The sequence below is a fragment of the Chionomys nivalis genome, chromosome 4 (assembly GCF_950005125.1).
Source record: "Chionomys nivalis chromosome 4, mChiNiv1.1, whole genome shotgun sequence".
Classification (NCBI taxonomy): domain Eukaryota; kingdom Metazoa; phylum Chordata; class Mammalia; order Rodentia; family Cricetidae; genus Chionomys; species Chionomys nivalis.
The window spans coordinates 72,966,972-72,986,968 of record NC_080089.1 but is presented as its reverse complement, the minus strand read 5'-3'; the positions used below and the strand labels follow the sequence as shown (position 1 = coordinate 72,986,968).

Sequence of the window (19,997 nt, the reverse complement as noted above, 5' to 3'; positions counted from 1 at the left end):
GCCTCTGTACTCTTGACTGTGTATAAATGAGCTCTGTAGCCCTGAATGTTATTTGGGAATTCTCTTTGACAAACTTTATCAAAGAAATCTATTTATGTGTGAGTATTGGTTTGTATTACAATGCCTTTTCATGGCAACATACTGTCTGTTCCTTCTACTTGTTTTTTTTTTATATGAATACAGTTGGGGTAAGGTTCTTGGATTGCCTGGAATTGAATAAAGTAGAAGAAAGTGTCAGGCTGTTGAGAGCTTTGGTGATAGCTGGCTAGCTGCAGTCAGTAAAGGACATGGAGCTTCCTCTTATACTTTCCCCCAAAACAATCCGATCAGACTAAAGCAATGTTAAGGATAAACAATTCACTTATAACAAAACTTTTCTTTTCTCACCCACTTGTAAAATAAACTTTGAGGCAGAATCTCATGCAACTAAGGCTGGCTTGGAAGTCACTATGTAGCTGAGGATGACCTTGGATTTCTTATTATCCTGCCTCTGTATCTTATGTGATTTGGGAGTGATATCTTTCTAATCTGTTGCTTTCATTGGTTAATTAATAAAGAAAACTGCCTTGGCCTATTTGATAGGCCAACCCTTAGGTGGGTGGAGTAGACAGAACAGAATTCTGGGAGAAAGAAACCGAGTCAGGCAGTCACCATGACAGACAGACGCAGGTTAAGATTTTTCCTGGTAAGCCAGCTCATGGTGCTACACAGAATATTAGAAATGGGTTAGATCAAAATGTAAAAGCTAGCCAATAAGAGGCTGGAACTAATGGGCCAGGCAGTGTTTAAAAGAATACAGTTTCCGTATAATTATTTCGAGTAAAGCTAGCCGGGTGGCGGGATGCAGCCCCGCAGCTGCTCCAATTACAACACTTATGTGCTGGGGTTATAGGTGTGTATTGCCAAGCACAACTCCTTCTTTGAAAAAGAGATTAGAAATGATCTCTTAAAAGAGGGAATGTTTCAATATTATTCATTTAATTTAATTACAAAACATTATTATTCAATTAAAATTTAATATTGGGAATGGAGAGATGTTGTTAGAGGGAGGCCGCTTTTTTTGCTCCCAGCTGCTCAGTTCTGAAGTAACGACACAGAAACTATATTATTTAAATTGCTGCTTGGCCCATTAGCTATAGCTTCTTATTGGCTAACTCTTACATGTTAATTTAACCCATTTCTATTAATCTGTGTATCACCACATGGCTGTGGCTTACCAGCTAAAGTTCCATCTGTCTGTCTCTGGTGGGGCTCCATGGCTTCTCTCTGACTCTGTCTCCTTTCTCCCAGCATTCAGTTTAGTTTTCCCCACTACCTAAGTTCTGCTCTATCAACAGGCCAAGACAGTTTCTTTATTAACCAATGGTATTCACAGCATACATAGGGGAATCCCACACCAGAGAGATGATTCAGCAGTTAAGAAAATGGTCTGCTTTTCCAGAGGATCTGAGTTTGACTCCAGCATCCACACTGGGTGTCTCACAACCATCTGTAACTTCAGTTCCAAGGTATCCACCACCTCTTCTGACCTCCATGGGCATAGTGCTTATGTGCACACACACACACACACACACATACACACACATAAACATACACATAAAATTAAGAATAAAATCTTTAAAATTTAATCCCTGTGTTTAAAAATGAATTATAAACAGACATTTTGATAAATAAGAATATCAGAAATGTCTTTTCCTTTCCTGCTTTAAGAGAAGTTTAATTAATAGATAATCTTTAAGCCTTCAAATGCTAATTGATGAGCAGTATTTATGAATAATTTATAAGAAAATTATCTAGGATTCATAATTTTCACTTTCCCGCACAAAATAAATAGCTTACTCACCTCTCTGAAAGAAGGAAAGGAAAAGTCAATATCAGAATAAAGAAAGTATTGCCATCTAACAATAAATGTCTTGAATTTATTAGAGAAAAAAAATAAAGTAGTTTGGATCATGCCAAAAAAGGGGGGATTTTTTTTTGTCTTTCAGAGTAGAGATTGCCCCATTCATTAAACTCTAGAAAAATTTTCATGTTCTGTTTCTATTTTTAAATCAGTATTTCTTATTGATATTTATCTTATTGATATTGAGTAAATAATATGATTAAAATTGTCACTGAAGTTATTCATTAAGATGAACTTATATTAATTAAGACAATACCCCATAGACATACCCAAGGCCAACCTAACACAAATAAGTCATCATTGAGACTCTCTTCCCAGAGCATCCTAGGCTGTGTCAAGCTCATAATTAAATTTGTCCATCATATGTATACTTTTGGGAGTAACTAATGTGGGAGAGGCCAGCCCACAACAGGCAGCACCACTCCCTACACAGGGAACAAGGAACTGTGTAAGAGTAGAGAAATTTAATTGAACATTCTCAAATAAGGTGGGAGCCGTGCTTAAGTGTATTCTCTCTGCTCTTGACTGAAGGTGCTGTGACTTCTGTTCTATGATGGAGTGGGCTGTAGCCTGGAATTGTGAGTTAGTACAAAGCCCTTCACATCTATTAAAAAAAAAAAACATGAACTTACATGTAAACTAGAAAAGTTAGAAGAATCAAAAATATCATATAATGATCAGGTAGATGTGGGCATCCCTTCTTTAGTAACTCTGTCTAATATTCCCATGAAATCAGCAGTTTTATACTGGTCATAATGAAGTTCTGCAAATATATGTGTTTAGTATCAAAGTTTGCTATAAGAACTAACAAGAGAATTTGAAATTCTCCCTCCAAAGTCAGTGGTCTTTTTTTAAGAAAAGACTCTTTGTCGTTTCAACCAAGAAGTCAGTGTTTGTTTGTGTTGGTATTTGCCTCCCAAGTGCCAAGATTGCAGGTGTGATCCATTCTGCCTGGTTTAAAATATTTTCTTTGATTGTCCTCGCAATGTAGAAAAGATGCAAATATAAAAGCAATAAAAATCTGTACATAATGCTGGATTCTAAACTAAGTAGCCCAAGAGTCCCACAAAAAATGTGTTTAGTCCATATTCATTCTTCAGAAGTCCAAATATCAGATAAGATCAGAGCGTCTGTTGTAAGTGCTCAGCAAGCAGGTCTTGTGAGGTAAGTCCTCTGCCTCCCCGACTGATGCTATGCCACACTTCTGAATCCTAATACAAGTCCCTTTAAATTCACAGCATTAATAAGACCTGGCTATTTCTGTTGTTTGCAAATTGGATATTGATTCTCTCCTTCCGTGATTCCATTACCAACGTTTGCAGCCACGATATTTTGAGACCATCAGATAGGTTGAATATATTGAGCATCCCCCTTGGGTAGGGAATTTAGTCTTGGAAGAAAGTAAATAATATTTACTTCTCTATAACTTAACACACATGTAAGCCCCAGATATGCTTAATAAATGCAGGATAAACAATTGATAAAGGCATAAAAATGACTGTGAAAAGCAGTTGGGCAGAAGAAGGGGATACTAGAGGGATGGCTTGGTGATATTAAATGGTGACTGTTCTTGTAGAGGATGCAGGTTTGAGTTCCAGCATCCACATCGTGTCTCATAGTCATCTATAACTACAGTGCCAGGGTACCTGATACCCTCTGACCCCTGTGGGCACCAGACATATATATGGCATACATATAAACATATAGGCCAAACACTCATACACATAAACTTTTAAGTAGCCTGAAATGACTGATCATCTTTCTGTACAACCATACATAGTTGGAGACACTAGATGAGTAGATTGAAGAGCCCAGTGGACTACTGAGTTCAGAGGGTCCAGCATCCTGTCAAGAACTGAATGAGAGAGAGAGATAGAGAGAGAGAGAGAGAACAGAGACACACAGAGAGAGACAGAGCATGTATGTGTATGTACGTGGACACGTTGACAATTTGTTGAAGCTTGTCTGATTGGCGCTTGGATGGATGGACATAAAACTTCAAGCCTTTTGTAATAAAAGGTGATTTAAAAACAAATAATCTTTAAGCCTTCAAATGCTAAATGATGAACAGCATTTATGAATAGTTTATAAGAAAATTATCTAGGATTCATAATTTTCACTTCCCCCACAAAATAAATAGCTTATTCACCTCTCTGAAAGCAGGAAAGGAAAAGTCAACAGAAGCATAGTCATGTTCATGCCTTGGTCACCATGCCGTGTCAAGATTAAGACACATAGAAGTATCCTTGCAGAATTGTATGTTGCTGAATTTGTCCTAGGATCTAGAAAAAAGTTCGGGAAAAGAGAAGAGGTGGCAACATTGAGAAAAACTTTAGATGGAAAGTCTATTTCCCTGAAGAAAAAAAAAATCAATAAATCTCACAAACTTTCATTTTCTGGTTTACAACGTTTTCACATTCATCTAGCCTCCACCCCAGACCTAGCCAGACATCACAAAGATTAAGTGGGCAATAGGCCCAGCTGGCTACACTTCCCGGTTAGCCTTCAGTGCTGTTCCAGAAATAGTAGTTACGTTTGTGGTGGACAGAACTGGAATGAAAGGAGAATTACTGCTCTTTGGTCTCATCCAGCAGCTGCATCCCTGAGCTGTGCTATGCACGGAGCTCAGGGCTTGTGTGCGCTCTTCAGCCCCTCCACGGTGAAGGTAGCAGCTGCCAGTTCCTTATGAACAAGGAGCATGTGGTCGCCATGGGCCCTGGCTGGAGGACAGGTTCTTCAAGTCTTTTGTAGAGCCCATTATTCCAAAGCACTTGACTTTATGGAAAAGAACATGGAGAGCATTCCTAAGACTCCCGGGGTTCTGTTTTCTGAGTTTAGTTGATGATGTCTGAACATCAGAATAGACTGTGCTGTATGTATGGAATCAACAACAAAAGTGGAGCAGCAAAGACTAGAAAAATCTGAGAGTCCTCTCCTCCCCGCTATGCAGATCCTAGCCTCTGAAGTATGCATGCAAACAGTTGGACGTGAGAGTAAAGTCCAAAAATCAAGAAAGGAGACCAAGAGAGGTAGTGACAAGTAATGAGGAAGAACGGGGTGGGGCAAAGGAAACATACACAAGGAAAGGGGTCTGTAAGGGGGAGGCTACAAGCAGAGATGGGGGAAAAGAAGATGGCAGAGATGAGGGGAGGGAGCCACATAAGCACCCTTAGTTTAAAGGTATCGAGTGCCGATGAGATAGCTGGTGGTTAAGAACACTCACTGCTCTTGTAAAAGATCTGAGCCTGGTTCCTAATACCCGCACAGAGTGGCTCCTAACCGCCCATAACTCCAGCTCTAGGAGAGCTGACGCCCTCTTCTGGTCTCTGTGGGTACCTGCATTCACATGCTCACACAATACACACACACACACACACACACACACACACACACTCATGCTAAACCTTAAAATGTCATAATGATATCTAGCCCATTATATATTGGTTTTAAAAGAACCTATAAATAAAAACAAACCCAAGCCCCCCACAACATCCTGAAGAACTGCAGGCTAGAGCGGAGTGATATTCTACTTCCTAAAGAAGCAGTGGCCCCTCATCAGTGTCCTGGTGCTTTGCCTAGTGACCTTGTTTTTGTCTGTGCTCAGACAAAATCATGGAAAACCTGTCCATCTCATTACAGCATGACATGGGGAATAAGGTCAGAGATGATAGCCTGGGGGCACGTTTAGATCCCACAGGGAGACGTCATGGAGGAGCAGCAGGACTCCAGCCAGCTTCCAACAGCAGTGTGAACTGTGTGCACAGCTAACTTCCTGGGTGCCGGAGGTTATTTAAGGGAGAAACTAAGCAGAAAGAAATCTGTGTTTAAAGTATTTCATGTATTGTTCTATTTTCTTTAATTTCTGAATAGGATGTGAAGAAACTATATGTTTTTTAAAAAATAAAATGCATCTTTACTGCTTCAATCTCTCCCTTAAGTATTCCTTGACATATTTGAAAATTGAGTGCATTTTAAAATTATTGATTTAAATGATTAAGATATTTTTGTTACTCTAGACTAATAGGGAAATTTCAGAAATTACCCAAGAGATACAGTAACTCATCCCGATTTATTTGCTTATTTATTTATTTATTTATTTTTAGTGAACACGTTTCTCAAACTCATCTTATAAGATTGCATTTGCTGATAAGGATACTTGACTGCAATGGGGTCTGAACAGGCAGAGCCAGCAATGCAGGGGAACTTGGGGTTTGGCTTGGTTTTGGAAGCAGATCCACTGAGAGTCAAATTACTTCTGCAAGAGGTGACTGTTCCTCGGGGGAGAGGGCCCCCAGCCCACATGTCCCCATTTTCCTCACAGAGCCACCTACAGGGTTGGGAGAGATGCTCCATCACACCATGGCTCCTCCAGTTATCCAGGTCTTTGTTTGCAAGAACCGTGGGTTACAAAGCTTTGAGTCTTTGAGGAGGAGGTGGGCTCTGGGGGAGTCACAGGTCTGTTCCACGGAGAGACTGAAGGCAAGTGAAAGAAGGAGGGCTGGGGTTATCTCAGATATAAAGCAGCTGAAGGGAAGGGTGGGAAGATGTCAACTCTGTGCCCACCTACAGGATTCCCTGGAAAGAAAACAGGCATCCAAAGAGGACCACCCACATGATGTCACAGGGAAAGACACGTTTCTATGCTAGAAACCTCAGAGAGCAAAAACGGTGCTCACACACCTCAGTCCCGATACTCTGTGCACTTTCCTCCGGTGTTAACCCATTGCTACCTAGTCTGCTAACCTCAAGTGCATGTAAGGGCTTCTGCGTGTCTAAACACTATCAAACAAACAAACTAATTTTTCCAGTGTCTTTGGACTTTAGCGTCATTTGTTTCTAAACCCTGTATTGACCCCAACTGGCTAACAGCAACGGAAACAGTAGCCCTTGGATGGTACTTGATATGATACTGTTCATGGGTGCTTCACAGTAATTACGGAGCTCAAAGTCCTGAAATTCCTTGTTAGGATGACATGCTTTGATAGATGGCTCTGATCTCTACCTGTTTGACTTCCTAAAATCCTACATTTAATCATCATTAGATGATGATAACTCTCATTATTTATTACGCTACCTAATTATTGCTTAATACTCACCTAACCTTATTTAGAAGAGATAGTACCATTGTTTCCTTTTGCTTATGGATGAGACAACTAAGGATTAGGATAAAGAAGTAACTGTGAGGGTTGAGGTGAAGATCAGTTGGTAGAATGCTTGCTTAGCAATAATCAAAGTCCAAAGGCACAGTAACTTGTGCTTCAAAAAACCAAGCATTGCATGATGTGCTAACCAGCACCCAGGATGCAAAGATAGGAGGATCAGAGTTCACGAGCATCATCAGCTACATAGCAAATTCAAGGTCAGCCTGGGAAATAAGACCCTGTGTCAAAAGAAATGGAAGGAAGGAGGAAGAAAGGAAAGGAGGGAGTGAGGGAGGGAAAGAAAGAGGGAGGGAAGAGGGAAAGAGGGGAGGAAAAGAGTAGGGGGAGACAAGAGAGGGGAGGGGAGGGGAGAAGATGGAAAGGGAGGAGAATTCAAGTGCAACATGCCATGCTGCTATTCTGGTCCATTTGGAACTCTATAGCAAGAAGAGGGTGATTTGTTGAAATGATTATGATTGTCTTTTTACCTTTAATTCCTTCAAGAATGTGTGTAGCTTCTGTATCTAGTAAGCACATGCTATTGTCTATACCGTGTGCTGGATGCTAGGCTATAACTCTAATAGATCATTTGCCCTACCTGATAGGGAGGCAGACATCCACTCAGGTAAGTGGGTCACGTGTAAGTGACCCACACAAGGGGTGATTGAGTGGTTACCAGGTGACAGTGCTAATCATACGAAGATGCTAATGTTACAGATGGGGCTTTTTGCTTTTGTTTTCTGTAGTGAAGGACAGACAACATGATTGTTAGATGTTAGAGGACTGTGTTCTCAGCTAAGGAGAAACTAAAACTGTGTTCTGAAAGTAGAAGATAGTTTACTGAGGTGAGAGTCCTGAGGAGTGCAGACCTGTTTAGAACACCTGTTGCTGGGAACCGAGAATGTTGAAATTTTATATATGTGTATAAATATAAATAAATATATAAGCACACAAGAATACATACATGAACAGTGCTGGACTGAAAGAATGGTGGGAAAAAAAGATGGGGGAGAGAGAGGCAGGCAGATATGCTTATTTGGAAAAATACTAAATTGTGAAATAGAAAGTTATGAATTTCACATCAAAACTTACACCATTCAAATAGTAGATTTTAAAAAATGAAGAAAATAAGAGGTTCTGGTTGATAGTCCTGTGAAATTATGAAGAAAGGAGCGTGTTTCCTTACATGTTCTGTGTCAAGTTGAACTCTTACTGACTGGAGGACGCTTGCCTCTGTGTAAGCTGACTTCTCTACCGGCTGTATTGTGTGTGACCGCATTGCCCTATGAGTGGTCTAAAAGGGGGCAATGAAGGCTGCATCTGGGCAGCACCCCACCTTCACTGGTGACTTCGGTGACTTCGCGGTGGTGTGTTTCCTCTGATCTCAGCTACTGCCGATGATCACTGCTTCCAGGAGCGACCTGAGGACTTTGAAAGACTTGCATAAATGCTTATCTGCAGTTATCACTGATTACTTTGAAATAAACAGAACAAGCCCAAGGGACTGGAAACTTGTGACAAATTGAAGCAATTTAAAGAAAACAGTCTGATTGGAAAATTAAGACGTGGGTCTGATGAACAATAGAGCCATAAGAAGGGCTTGCAGATCAGCTGCCAAATTAATTAGGAATTCGTGTCTGAAACTCTGATGGAAGCTCTTCAGAAACAAAATGTAAACACAGAAAAATCTCTAAGCTACATATCTTCTCTGGAAATGACAGATAAGGGGCTTAAACATAAGTGTCTGACAGCCTTCCCTCCCCAAATTGGCAGTCTCAGTTCCCGGGTCTGACTGTTCCGTACATACTCAAGCAGAAACACAACGAGAGCATCAAAGGAAGAGGTGCGAGAGATTTCAAAGTTAATTGTCAGAGATTTGACACCTTGGGACAAGAACTCTCTTGGCATCTTAGCTTTGAATCTGGCAGTTGCTGCTTCTGTGAGCATTTGCTGTGTTAGAAGCTTAAGTCTAGGGCCTTTCACATCACAGGACTGGAGCATTCTTTCCCAGAGGCTCTGGACTAACCAGTGGCCATGACCTTAACCATGAGGTCATGATGGGGTATGAGGGTGGGAAATGAGCATCTTCAAGCTGCTCCTATCCCTTTGGAAGTCTTAGTGTAACTCACTAGGCACATATCTCCAGGCACCTTGAAACTTGTAGGTGTTTCTACCCATCTCAGACACTTAAGGAACATTTCAATACTAGAAGCCAAATACGCCTGTTAGTTAGTGCAGCCACCCCGACCAACCTAACTATATTTTACTAAGTAAGAATTATACACTATGTAGTCAAGCTGTTACTGGTAAATTACAAACATGCTTAATTACTTAATCGCACATAATTTACAGATATGCAGCTGTTCGAGGGCATGTTGTAACAGATGAGTAGGGTATTTGGAAAGGTCTTTAAAGAGGGATGCATTCTCGTTTAATCTTCTCAATTAAAGACATTTTGAGGGCTGGTGACTCAGACAGCAGAGCAGATAAAGATGCTTTTCCACCAACACTGTCAGTGCGAGTTCAATTCCCCAGGACCTGACTCTGACATCTCCGTGAGTGCCATGACACAGGCATGTACACACATGTACACACTCACATCCCAGGAGGTCACACCCCACAGTGAGGATACCTGTGGTGTATGCAGAAGCTGTGGGCCACAGACATGGTGTTTGTGGAATGCACTTGGGAAGCACAGAATACCCAGAAAGTGGATTCAATCATGCAGAATAAACTGGGCGAACTCTGGCTTACTGGTTTCCCAGGGAAATGTACCCCTTACATCGAATCTAGTTTTGTTTTGTTTAGAGTCATTGAATATGTACATGTGTTTTGTGACACACCTGACTGATTTCATTCATCCTTCGTGTTAATTTGAATTTCTTTCAATGCAATTACTTATAGAACTCGTTATTTATCCCAGTATTGTGGCTGTATGGGTGAAAGAAGTTCACTCAGTTGCCAAGAGCACTAATGAGCACTAATTGTTCTCAGTGCAGTGATTCATTCTCCTGATATTTAACAGAATATCTGTCCCAGCTCCTGAAAACTACATCTCGGATACTTGTGCCTCTCCTTTTGAACCATCACAGAGTGACTTCTGTATGGCCACACAGCCTCTGATTTTCTATTGCAGGAGCAGCAGAGAAGAGCTCAAAACATGGTGCCGAGGACAAGACCCTGACCATCATCACAGCCATGAAGGAAAGAATGAAGATAAGGGAACGAAATAGGCCAGAGGTGTTTGAAGTCATTCAGGAAATGTTCCAGATCTCCAAGGAGGATTTTGTGCAGCACACCAAGGCTGCCAAGCAGAGTGTGCTGGATGGGACCTCTAAATGGTCAGCAAAAATAACCATTACAGGTAGAATACATCTCTTAAGTGTTTTATTTCTTATTGAGGCTGTTTATGTGTCTCAGGAATTACCATTAGTAAAAATAAAATTACAGGTAAACTAATAGGTTTTTTAAATCTTGTCAGTGTTGACAAATCTACCAGTTACTTCAATTTTCTCAAATATATAAAGGATAATTAGAATAATTTCAGTCTGTATTCTCCTACTTTACTCATCAATACCCTAAAGATTTCAAAAGTAAGCTTTTCAATTGCCTCCTACTGAATAATGCCAGTGGGGTGGATGATCTCCTCACTGAGGGTCAGTTTTATTGTGCTTCTTTAAGGAGACTCATTTCAATAGCTAACTACACACTCGTCCACCTGATTATAAAGTAAAGACCAGTGATGGTTTGAGTTCTCTAGATTAAACTCTAAAGTTGGTCCTTTGTATGATAGTAACACACACATTGGTTGCTGGAAAGATGGGTTGGTGTTTATGAGCACTTGCTGCTCTTGCAGGGCACCTGAGTTCCAGAGAATCTGATGCCATTTCTCACCTCTATGAGCACTGAACACATGTGGCATACATACATATATACATGCTGGAAAACACCCATGTATGTAAAAAAAAAACCAAACCAGAAACATAGAGCAATCTTTCATTTTGTTATATAATAACAAAGTATATAATAACAAATAATATTTTTATATATTATATATATTTATATATATATATAATTTGTTATATAATAACAAATAACATAGAGCAAACTTTCATTTTGTTATATAATAAAATAAAGATAACTTTCTTCATTAGATTACACTAATCTATCCTCATACCAAATACATTAAATTTTAAAATCACATAAATTTGAGTTTTGCTAAACAACTTTTTTGCATATGGCTCATGTAACCTTGTCTGAGGAGGCCACTTGTTGGTTCCTGGTTTCTCAGCCCTGAAATAATCACACAGAAATAATATTATTTAAATCACTACTTGGCCCATTATCTCTAGCTTCTTATTGGCCAACTCCTACATATTAATTTAACCCATTTTTATTTATCCAGGTAAAGTTCCGATGTCTGTCTCCAGCAGGGCTACATGGCTTCTCCTGACTCTACCCCCTTTCTTCCAGCATTCAGTTTAGTTTTCCCCACCTACCTAAGTTCTGCCCTATCAACAGGCCAAGGCAGTTTTCTTATTCACCAATGGTATTCACCGCATACAGAGGGGAATCCCATATCATAACCTGAGTCACTACATACATATAAATACTTATCATTGGATATTTCCTTGATTTTTTTTTTAAAAATTTACAGCTATAAGTCTATGTTGCTAGTCATCCACAGCATGGTGTTTTGAGATATGAATAGAGTTCAGAGTGGTTAAATCTAGCTAGCTAATTCACAAAGTATGTGGCATCATCATCACTTTGTCCTGAAAGCTTGTGCGCTTGTGCTACCCATTCTGTGTTTCAAGGATGTGGTGCATGGCATTTGCTGTAGTTGCCTTGATATGTGACATGTCTCTTGAAATAAGTTCCTCCTAGCAAATCATAAGTTTGGTATACACACACACACACACACACACACACACACACACTGTGTTATCTTTCTCTCAGACCTTAACAGCTTTTGCACACGGTGCTGTGGTGGTAGTCTTGCTTTAGGAATAACATCATTTTATATCAGGTCCTTTCACTTAACACAATGTCTTCAGTGTTTCCTGTTGTGGGAAGTGACAGTGTTTAGTTATGAGTTTCTATTTACTAACTTAACCAAAGACTTGAGTCAACATTTATCAAGATGAGATTTATATCTAGCTAACAGTACATGAAAAGAATGTTCAATACCACTGATTATCAGGGAAGTTCAGACCTCCACAGTGAGCTACTTCCTCATGCATTAGAATGTTTATCATCCAAACATGCAAAAAATAAGTGTGGGTAGAATGTGGAGGGAAAGGAGCCCTGTACAGTGGAGAGGGGGATGGGTATAAATTAATACCACTATTGTGCAGAACAACAAGAGTCCTATAAAAACTCAAAATGGAATTACTGCGTTCTCCAGTAGCCCCACTATGGAGTATATGCCCCAAAGAAATCAAACCACAATCTTAAGAAAATAGCCTTACTTTGTGCTACCTGCAGCACAGTTCCCAGCATCTAATATCCATCAACAGATGGACAAAAGGAAAGTGGTAGGCATACACAGTGTTCAGTGCTCAACAGGAGAAAGGACAAGGAAAGACAGTCCAGTCAATGTGCATATTCTGTTATAGATGTTTATGGCGGCTTGTGGGTTGCGAGCATGAGCGATCAAGATGGATCTGCAAACCCAGGACAAACTGACAGAAAACATTTTCTCTAACTGTTTTGTTTCTGGAAGCATTGTCAGTTATTTCTGATTCATTTCAGTGGTTTCTGCACAAGGCTTGCAGGCAAAAGACAAAACTGGATCCAGTGACCCTTACGTGACAGTTCAAGTTGGCAAAAATAAAAGAAGAACAAAAACCATCTTTGGAAACTTGAATCCTGTGTGGGATGAGCGGTTTTACTTGTAAGTATGTACTCTCAAGCTATCACAAGGAAGAAGGGTGTTTGAGAATGACCTCAAGACAGGCTCGTGAAGGCTAAAGAAGCCAGCATCGTGTTTTAGTCCTGTGAACATTAGGCGGAGCTCAGGGAAAGCTGCAGTGGGGGAAAAAGTGTTTTGTTTACTCTTGTGAAATACATGGAGGTGCACGCGAAGGTCCACAGTAGGAGCAGCACTGGAGGGAGGTTGGATGTGGTCTACTGTGTAGTCTGTGGCTTGGGATGTGACTCCTCAGAGTGAGGAAGCCATGAGCTGGACAAGCATTGCACTACCTCTGAAGATTTTTGACCAAGGACAGGAGAGATAATTGGGCACCACCTGTCCCATCCATCCTGGTGGAAATGAGATGAGACCTCTCAGAGGAAATGGCTGGTGACAACTTCATGACTTTTCACTCTCTAAGAGGACATTTATTTATCAAGTCTAACATCTTACATCTAACAGCAAGAAATTGTTTTTCTGTCCAAGATTCTTTCCTTTCTGTAATTCTTTTAGGGGTGGGAAAATTTTAGTTATTATCTGGTACAAAAGCACTGGGGAGCCTAAGTCTATATCATTTCCTTTACCTGTTAAGTAAGCCATCTTGGATCTGTTTAAGTGTTTAACAAGTGAGGTGTGGGGTTTTGTTGTTACTTGCTTGAATATGGACCAATGAGAAAGTGTTCAGAAATTGGTTTAGAGAATCCTTTGGGATTGTGATCTATGGAATGAGTGATGAGGTTTAGATGGTCTCTTTTCAGAGGGAGGGGCAGGCTAATCGCTAACTCTTTTTAAACGGAAGACAAGAAATCAATGGGTTGTTACAAATTGAGATTCTACTGGAGTCAAGTAAATGAATAAAACCGATTAAGGACAATAGGGGAGAGAGATGGAAACTAAAGAAAGCAAAGAACTCTGTGCTGAGGAGGCTGGACTGGCGCAGCATCCGGCGGACAGGATGCTGCTAAAGCCTCCAGACCCTTAGTGGGAGATGCACAAACAAAACTTCTTTTAAACTACCTTGACTGAGTAGTCCTCATTGTCCATTATGTTCAGCGAGACCGGTTTTGTCCCATGCTTTTTCAGTCCCCGGCCAGCTGGCCTTGGTGAGTTCCCGATAGAACATCCCCATTGCCTCAGTGTGTGGGTGCACCCCTCGCCGTCCTGAGTTCCTTGCTTGTGCTCACTCTCCTTCTGCTCCTCCTTTGGATCGTGAGACTTCAGTCCAGTGCTCCAATGTTGGTCTCTGTCTCTGTCTTCTTTCATCGCCTGATGAAGGTTAATATTCAGGGGGATGCTTATATGTTTTTCTTTGGGTTCACCTTCTTATTTAGCTTCTCTAGAGTCACGATTTATAGTCTCAATGTCCTTTATTTATGGCTAGAAACCAAATATGAGTGAGAACTGAAGAACAATGGCAATGGGTTCTTGATCCTATTGCATGTAATGGCTTTGTGGGAGCCCAGGTAGTTTGGATGCTCACCTTAATAGACCTGGATGGAGGTCGGTGGTCCTTGGACCTCCCACAGGGCAGAGAAACCTGCTGGCTCTTTGGGCTGAGGAGGAAGGAAGACTTGATTGGGGGAGGGGGAGGGAATGGGAGGTGGTGGCGGGGAAGAGGCAGAAATCTTTAATAATTAAATTAATTAATTAATAAAAAAAATCAGCAAGAAAAAAAAAAACTACCTTGACTGAGACATCGTTGACAGTTAAAGTTTGTTCTGTGCCTGCTTCTGTGAAATCATCACCTCAGAGAAGGTGGTGAGCTTGTCTCTTACTCCTAAAAAGGTTTGTCATGCCTCACAGATGGCTTTCCTCCTGATTTTCCTTGTGCTGAACAGAAGCCAGCCTGGGTACTGATATAGCATATTTGACAATCCTCATTCTACATTTTCCATGGATAGAATCATGAGGTATGCACCCTTCTCCCATAGAGTTCCATTCGCTCTGTATATGTGTTTTGCGTTTTAGAAAGCATCTCCAGTTCTTAACTTATTATTGCTGTGTAATATTTCAGTACCAGTTCCTATTTATCTCATAAATGTACAGGAGTACATTTGAATCTAACCCAAACTTCTAGTACTTGTATATAAATCTTATAGATCTTAGCATTCTACCTTATATACAATAGCACCTTACGTAGATTTCTTTGGTTTAAATCTCTAACAACTAAGAATCGTAAGCATTGCTGGGCCTATATGCTGTGTCTCTTCTTTGATTTAGTGCCTATTCAAACATTCTGGCATTTTCAGAGTTTAGTATTTTTTTAGTTGCATGTGCTTTATAGGTTTACATCTAGACCTTGATGCATTTTTAAGTAAAATGTAGTATGGTATAAGTTATACCTATGAATATTTGAGTATTTGTCATTTTGAAAGCATTGTTTGTTCTCAGCTAAATTGCTTCTTTTTTTGATAAAATTCAGCTGTGCCTGTGTGGGTGGCTGTATGTTAGGACTCTTTGTTCTGTTCTGTTGGTCTTTTTGTACTCAGGACTTTGGCGTGTTGATGGACCAAACCCTTATTTAAAAAGTCTTAAATTAAGAAGGCATTAGCTGTGTTCACCCATTTTTCAAAGTTGTGTTGACTACATTAAGACTGAGTCATTATTTTCATATGAATTTTAAAATCAGTTTATCATTTTCTTTACAAAGTAAAACAATGAAAGAGTCAACTCCAGACAGAATTTTCATTGTCTAATAGCCCTGAATGAGATTCTAGTATTAAATCCAATGGAAATAACCCAGCAAATATCTCTGCCTCATTTCTACCTTACCAAGAAGTATTCTTGCCTTTGCTAATTCAAGTCCTAGCAGTTGCTTTTTTGAGGCTGCTATTTCTTCATTTAGGAAAAACATCTTCCACTTTATTCTCGATATACAGAGAGTTTTGATAAGAAGGCAGACATTGGATTATGTCCTGTTCTTTTTCCTGTTTTGACATATCCACATGGGTTAGATTATCACGATGAAAAATCATTTTCAAGATATATTCCATTGAGTCTGTGTTCCCACTGTTCACTGGAGGAAGTCTCTCGTGACCCTCATTTTTGTAGGGCACATGTGTATTCCCCCTTTCTGCTGTTTTTGATGTTATTCTTTCAGCTCATTTGTATGATGTCATTGTGATGTGGTATAGTGTCCCTTTCCTAGTGTTTCTGCTGCTTAGGATTTGTTGAGCTGATTGAGATTACAGATCTGAACTTTTTGTCATATATGGAAAAACTCCTGGTCATTATTTTTGTAAAGATTATTACTGCTTCTCACCCCAATCATCGAAATTCCATTAACACATGCCTGAATTCTCTTGAATTTTTCTGTTTCTTGATGCTCCGACTCAATTCAATTTAATTTTCTTTGCTGTACAAAATGTTTTGGTTTTGCTTTATAAGAGTTATTTTGTGTTCTATGCATGTTTGAGTGACGGCATGTATGTATGTGCACCATCTGTGTGCCTACTGCCTGCAGAGATCACAAGAGGGCTTCTGAAACTGAACTGATTATGGTTGTGAGGTACCATATGTGTGTTGGAAACTGTACCTGGGTCTTCTATAGGAGCAACCAGTGTTTTTAACCACTGAGTCATCTCTTCATCCACACTGTGCAGAATATTTTAATGTAATATAACTTCATATGTCAATTCTTGCCTTATTTCCTGAGCTATTGGAGTCTTACTCTATATGTCTCTACCTAGTCTAAAGCCCACTGTCTTTTCCTTTAATACATCAGTTCCCAACATATGGGTCACAACCCCTTTGGAAAACCTCTGTCTCCAAACAATATTTACATTATGATTCATTATAGTAGCAAAATTACAATTATGAAGTAGCAATGAAAACAACGTTATGGTTGGGGGTCACCAGAACCTGAGGAACTTATTAAAGGGATGCATTAGGAAGGCTGAGAAGCTGTGCCCTAGTAACTTCAGATTTCAATTCCAAAAGTAGTTTATATGCATATGAGGTGAGTGATATTGATCAAGTTACAATCTTCTATATGTAATTATCCAGTCTTACCATCATCACTTTTTGAAAAGGCTATTTTGATCTCACGTGTGTTTTGGTCCTTCTTTTGGGGACCATTAGGTTAAGGTTTCTGTGTGTATTTCTGGGTTCTCTATTCTGTTTGATCCTGTCCTATCCTATTCCAGTCTACTGGTTGCACTTCTGCTCTTATCCAGTGTCATGTTTTGTTACTGTGGTGTCATGGACCTGTGCCCACTGGGCATGACCTTGCTGTTCCTATCTTGAAATCTGGACTAAGTGCATGAGACCTTCATACGACTTCTCCTATGAGCCTCTGCTTCTAGAAGAATGGGTGGGCCATTAGACCCTCGCTTGAGATTCCAACTCCTCACTCCTCCCTGCTTCCCCATTATCCCAGCTGTAGGTAACCCTGCCCCGCTGCAAAGAGTCTGTGGTGGACACGGGAGTAAGCAGGAGAGGAAAGGCTGACTGTGACTGGAAGCTCCACGTAGTCCAGCTTTTGTGAGTGGCCATTTAGGGTGGAGAGGAGTTTTTGAAAGATGCGGCTGGCTTCGAGTCATCTATGCTCCCTTAAGTAAGACTGCTACATGCATTGTTTCACAGAGTTGTGAAGAGTACCATTGCTCTTTTAATGGGATTACATGGAATTGGTTGTTTTGGTTGCATTGCCAGTTTTATAAACTATTAATTTGTTGCGTCTTCAGAGTTTCTTTCCACTTCTGCATAACTTTCTAGTTCCACCTTGGAGGCCTTTTTACCTCTTTGGTTGAGTTTCTTCCTCAGTTTTTGTTGGTTTTTCTTTAGGGTCAAATCAGTGGCCTTCTTGTCTTGCTTTCTTCCTCAAAGGATTTGCCATGGTGTGTAGGTAAAATAACTGAAATTTTAATATGTTGATTCTGAATTCTACTACTTTGTTGGATTTTTTCATTGGTCCTAAGAGTCTGTTAACTTTTGAGCCTATGCAATACCTATAGTAAATGTTTGATGCCCTTGACTACCAATCTGAGAGTTTCTGTTCACAGCTTAGCTTTGTCTTCAAGGTTTGCTCAGTCTGCAGCAGATTTTTCTATTTGCACACCTTTAAGTCTATATTGTGTCTGGAAAACATCGTAAAGATCACTTTGTCTGCAAATGGGTATTATGACATTCTATAAATACTCTTACTCTTTGTCCTGAAAATTGGTTATATAGAAAAGTTTCGTTTCTTTTGATCTTGCTTTAAAATCTGCTACATAGAACTGAAATTGGGCTTTAGGATAATCACGCTGTTCTCTAAGAAGGCCAGAGCCTTAAGTGCACTCTGCTTACTGACTCTTGAATTCTTAGGTTTTTTTTTTTTTTTTTTTTTTTTTGTCAGCTTAGTGGAAAATTGCTTCTTACCTGGCCATGCGTGGGTGCTGGGCTCTGTTGCTTCTGTCCCATCTACTGTTCTTAATCAACCCTTGAGATGTCATCTCAAATACACCCTCACCATCATTCAAATGACATCTCAAGGAATCCTCTGCAGACAACTGGAATCCTCCTTCTGTTCTGCGTCCTTCAATAATGTATCCTGCAGCCTCCAGCTGCCTTGTTCTTCCCAGAGTTCAAGCTTTGTCTTTTCGGCTCAGAGAACCAAAGTGACTCTACATTTTTTGGACAGTGGCTGGGACAGTCTCCTAAGACAAAAAGCTGAAGGAATCATGAGGCTCACTTGGGGTTTGTTCTTGCAGGGATCAGATCATTGAATGAACTCTTTATGTTTACGTGTCTTGTAGGCTTTTTCGGGTTTTCATGTAGAATAATATCCTTGTTAGTCAGTGTTGACTGGGATGAAAGTCTGAGAACCTGAATTAAAATGACCAGTAAAGGGGAAATAGAACAGTATAAGAGCCAATGCAGTGCATGCCAGGCAAAAACACTTCTAAGGGATTTGATATGTAGGTCACCAGTAGCAATCTGAGAAAAAAGCAATCCACCAAAACATGTATTGTCATATTTAATATTATAAAGATTATCCATTAAAAATCAGCCGAGTAATGATACTCTCTCTCTCTCTCTCTCTCTCTCTCTCTGTGTGTGTGTGTGTGTGTGTGTGTGTGTAGAAAAAGTGCCCCCATCAATGTCAGGATCATACAGAAAGTCTAAATATGCTAGTGGCCAGTGTTCACACCAAGAATAATGTAAATCCCAGACAACCTAGAAAGCATGGGATAAGCGCCCAGAACTGTATAACTGTATATCCAGATTCTGGGAATTATGGAGACACAGTGGTAATATTCTCATGTGCAAAGTGTTCCTACCTGGTAGCAAGGGCAGGTGAGCATCAGAGCATGTCAAACTGTAACTCTAGTGAAACAGAACGAGAGCAGAGGCTGCACAGAAGACCTGCAAGGTTGCTAGGCCCATCGCTTTCATTCTGTTGATGAGAAAATTGAAGTTCAGATGGGTTGTGGAAGAGCCAGTTCTAAAAAGCAGCCCCCTGCTGTGAAGCCAAACACATGACATAAGTGATGATGGCCAGATGTGCCTTCTCCTGCAGCCAGACTCTCTGCTCTAAAAAGCTGTTAACCTGGAGGAGGCAAGCCAACACAAATCTCGTGAAAATGAAACAAAATCTTTGTTCAATTTTTGGATTTGGTTATAGAGTTTAATTGTTCCTCTGTTAAAGGCCCTTTGATGCCCTCTGGAGATTTTTATAAGACATTTTCATTTTAATTTTACCTCTCTTACACAGCTTAAATTGAGAAATTTTAATTTTTAAGAGAGAGAGCGAGTGCAAGCTCATGAAGCTAGAAACAGAAAATGGAGAGAAGATCTCACAAGAGAGGAGCAGAGAAGGGGACAAAGAGAAAAGTTCAATGGAGCAGGTGTAATAGGAAGGCAGAGAGGGGGAATGAATGGGGCTAGCCAGAGGAACAAAGGGCTACATATACAGCAAGGTCTATATGAAAATTCCGTGAAGAAATGCAATCTTTTGTATGCTAACTTTAAAATTAAAGAAGATATGAATGGCAGGTGGCTTCGGAGTGGGCTGTTTTGGAGAGAGACGCCCTTGCTTAAGCCTAGAGAAGGAAGG

The 19,997-nt window shown here is 40.2% G+C and overlaps 1 protein-coding gene across 1 annotated transcript in view; it reads left to right on the top strand.

Annotated features, from left to right (window-relative positions):
• Window positions 1-19,997, top strand: part of Unc13c (unc-13 homolog C) — a 427,544-nt gene that overhangs the window by 160,427 nt on the left and 247,120 nt on the right. Inside the window, exons 8-9 of the mRNA XM_057767059.1 lie at window positions 10,181-10,408; window positions 12,799-12,940. Of these exons, the coding sequence (XP_057623042.1) occupies window positions 10,181-10,408; window positions 12,799-12,940 (370 nt within the window). The remainder of the gene's footprint in view (window positions 1-10,180; window positions 10,409-12,798; window positions 12,941-19,997) is intronic.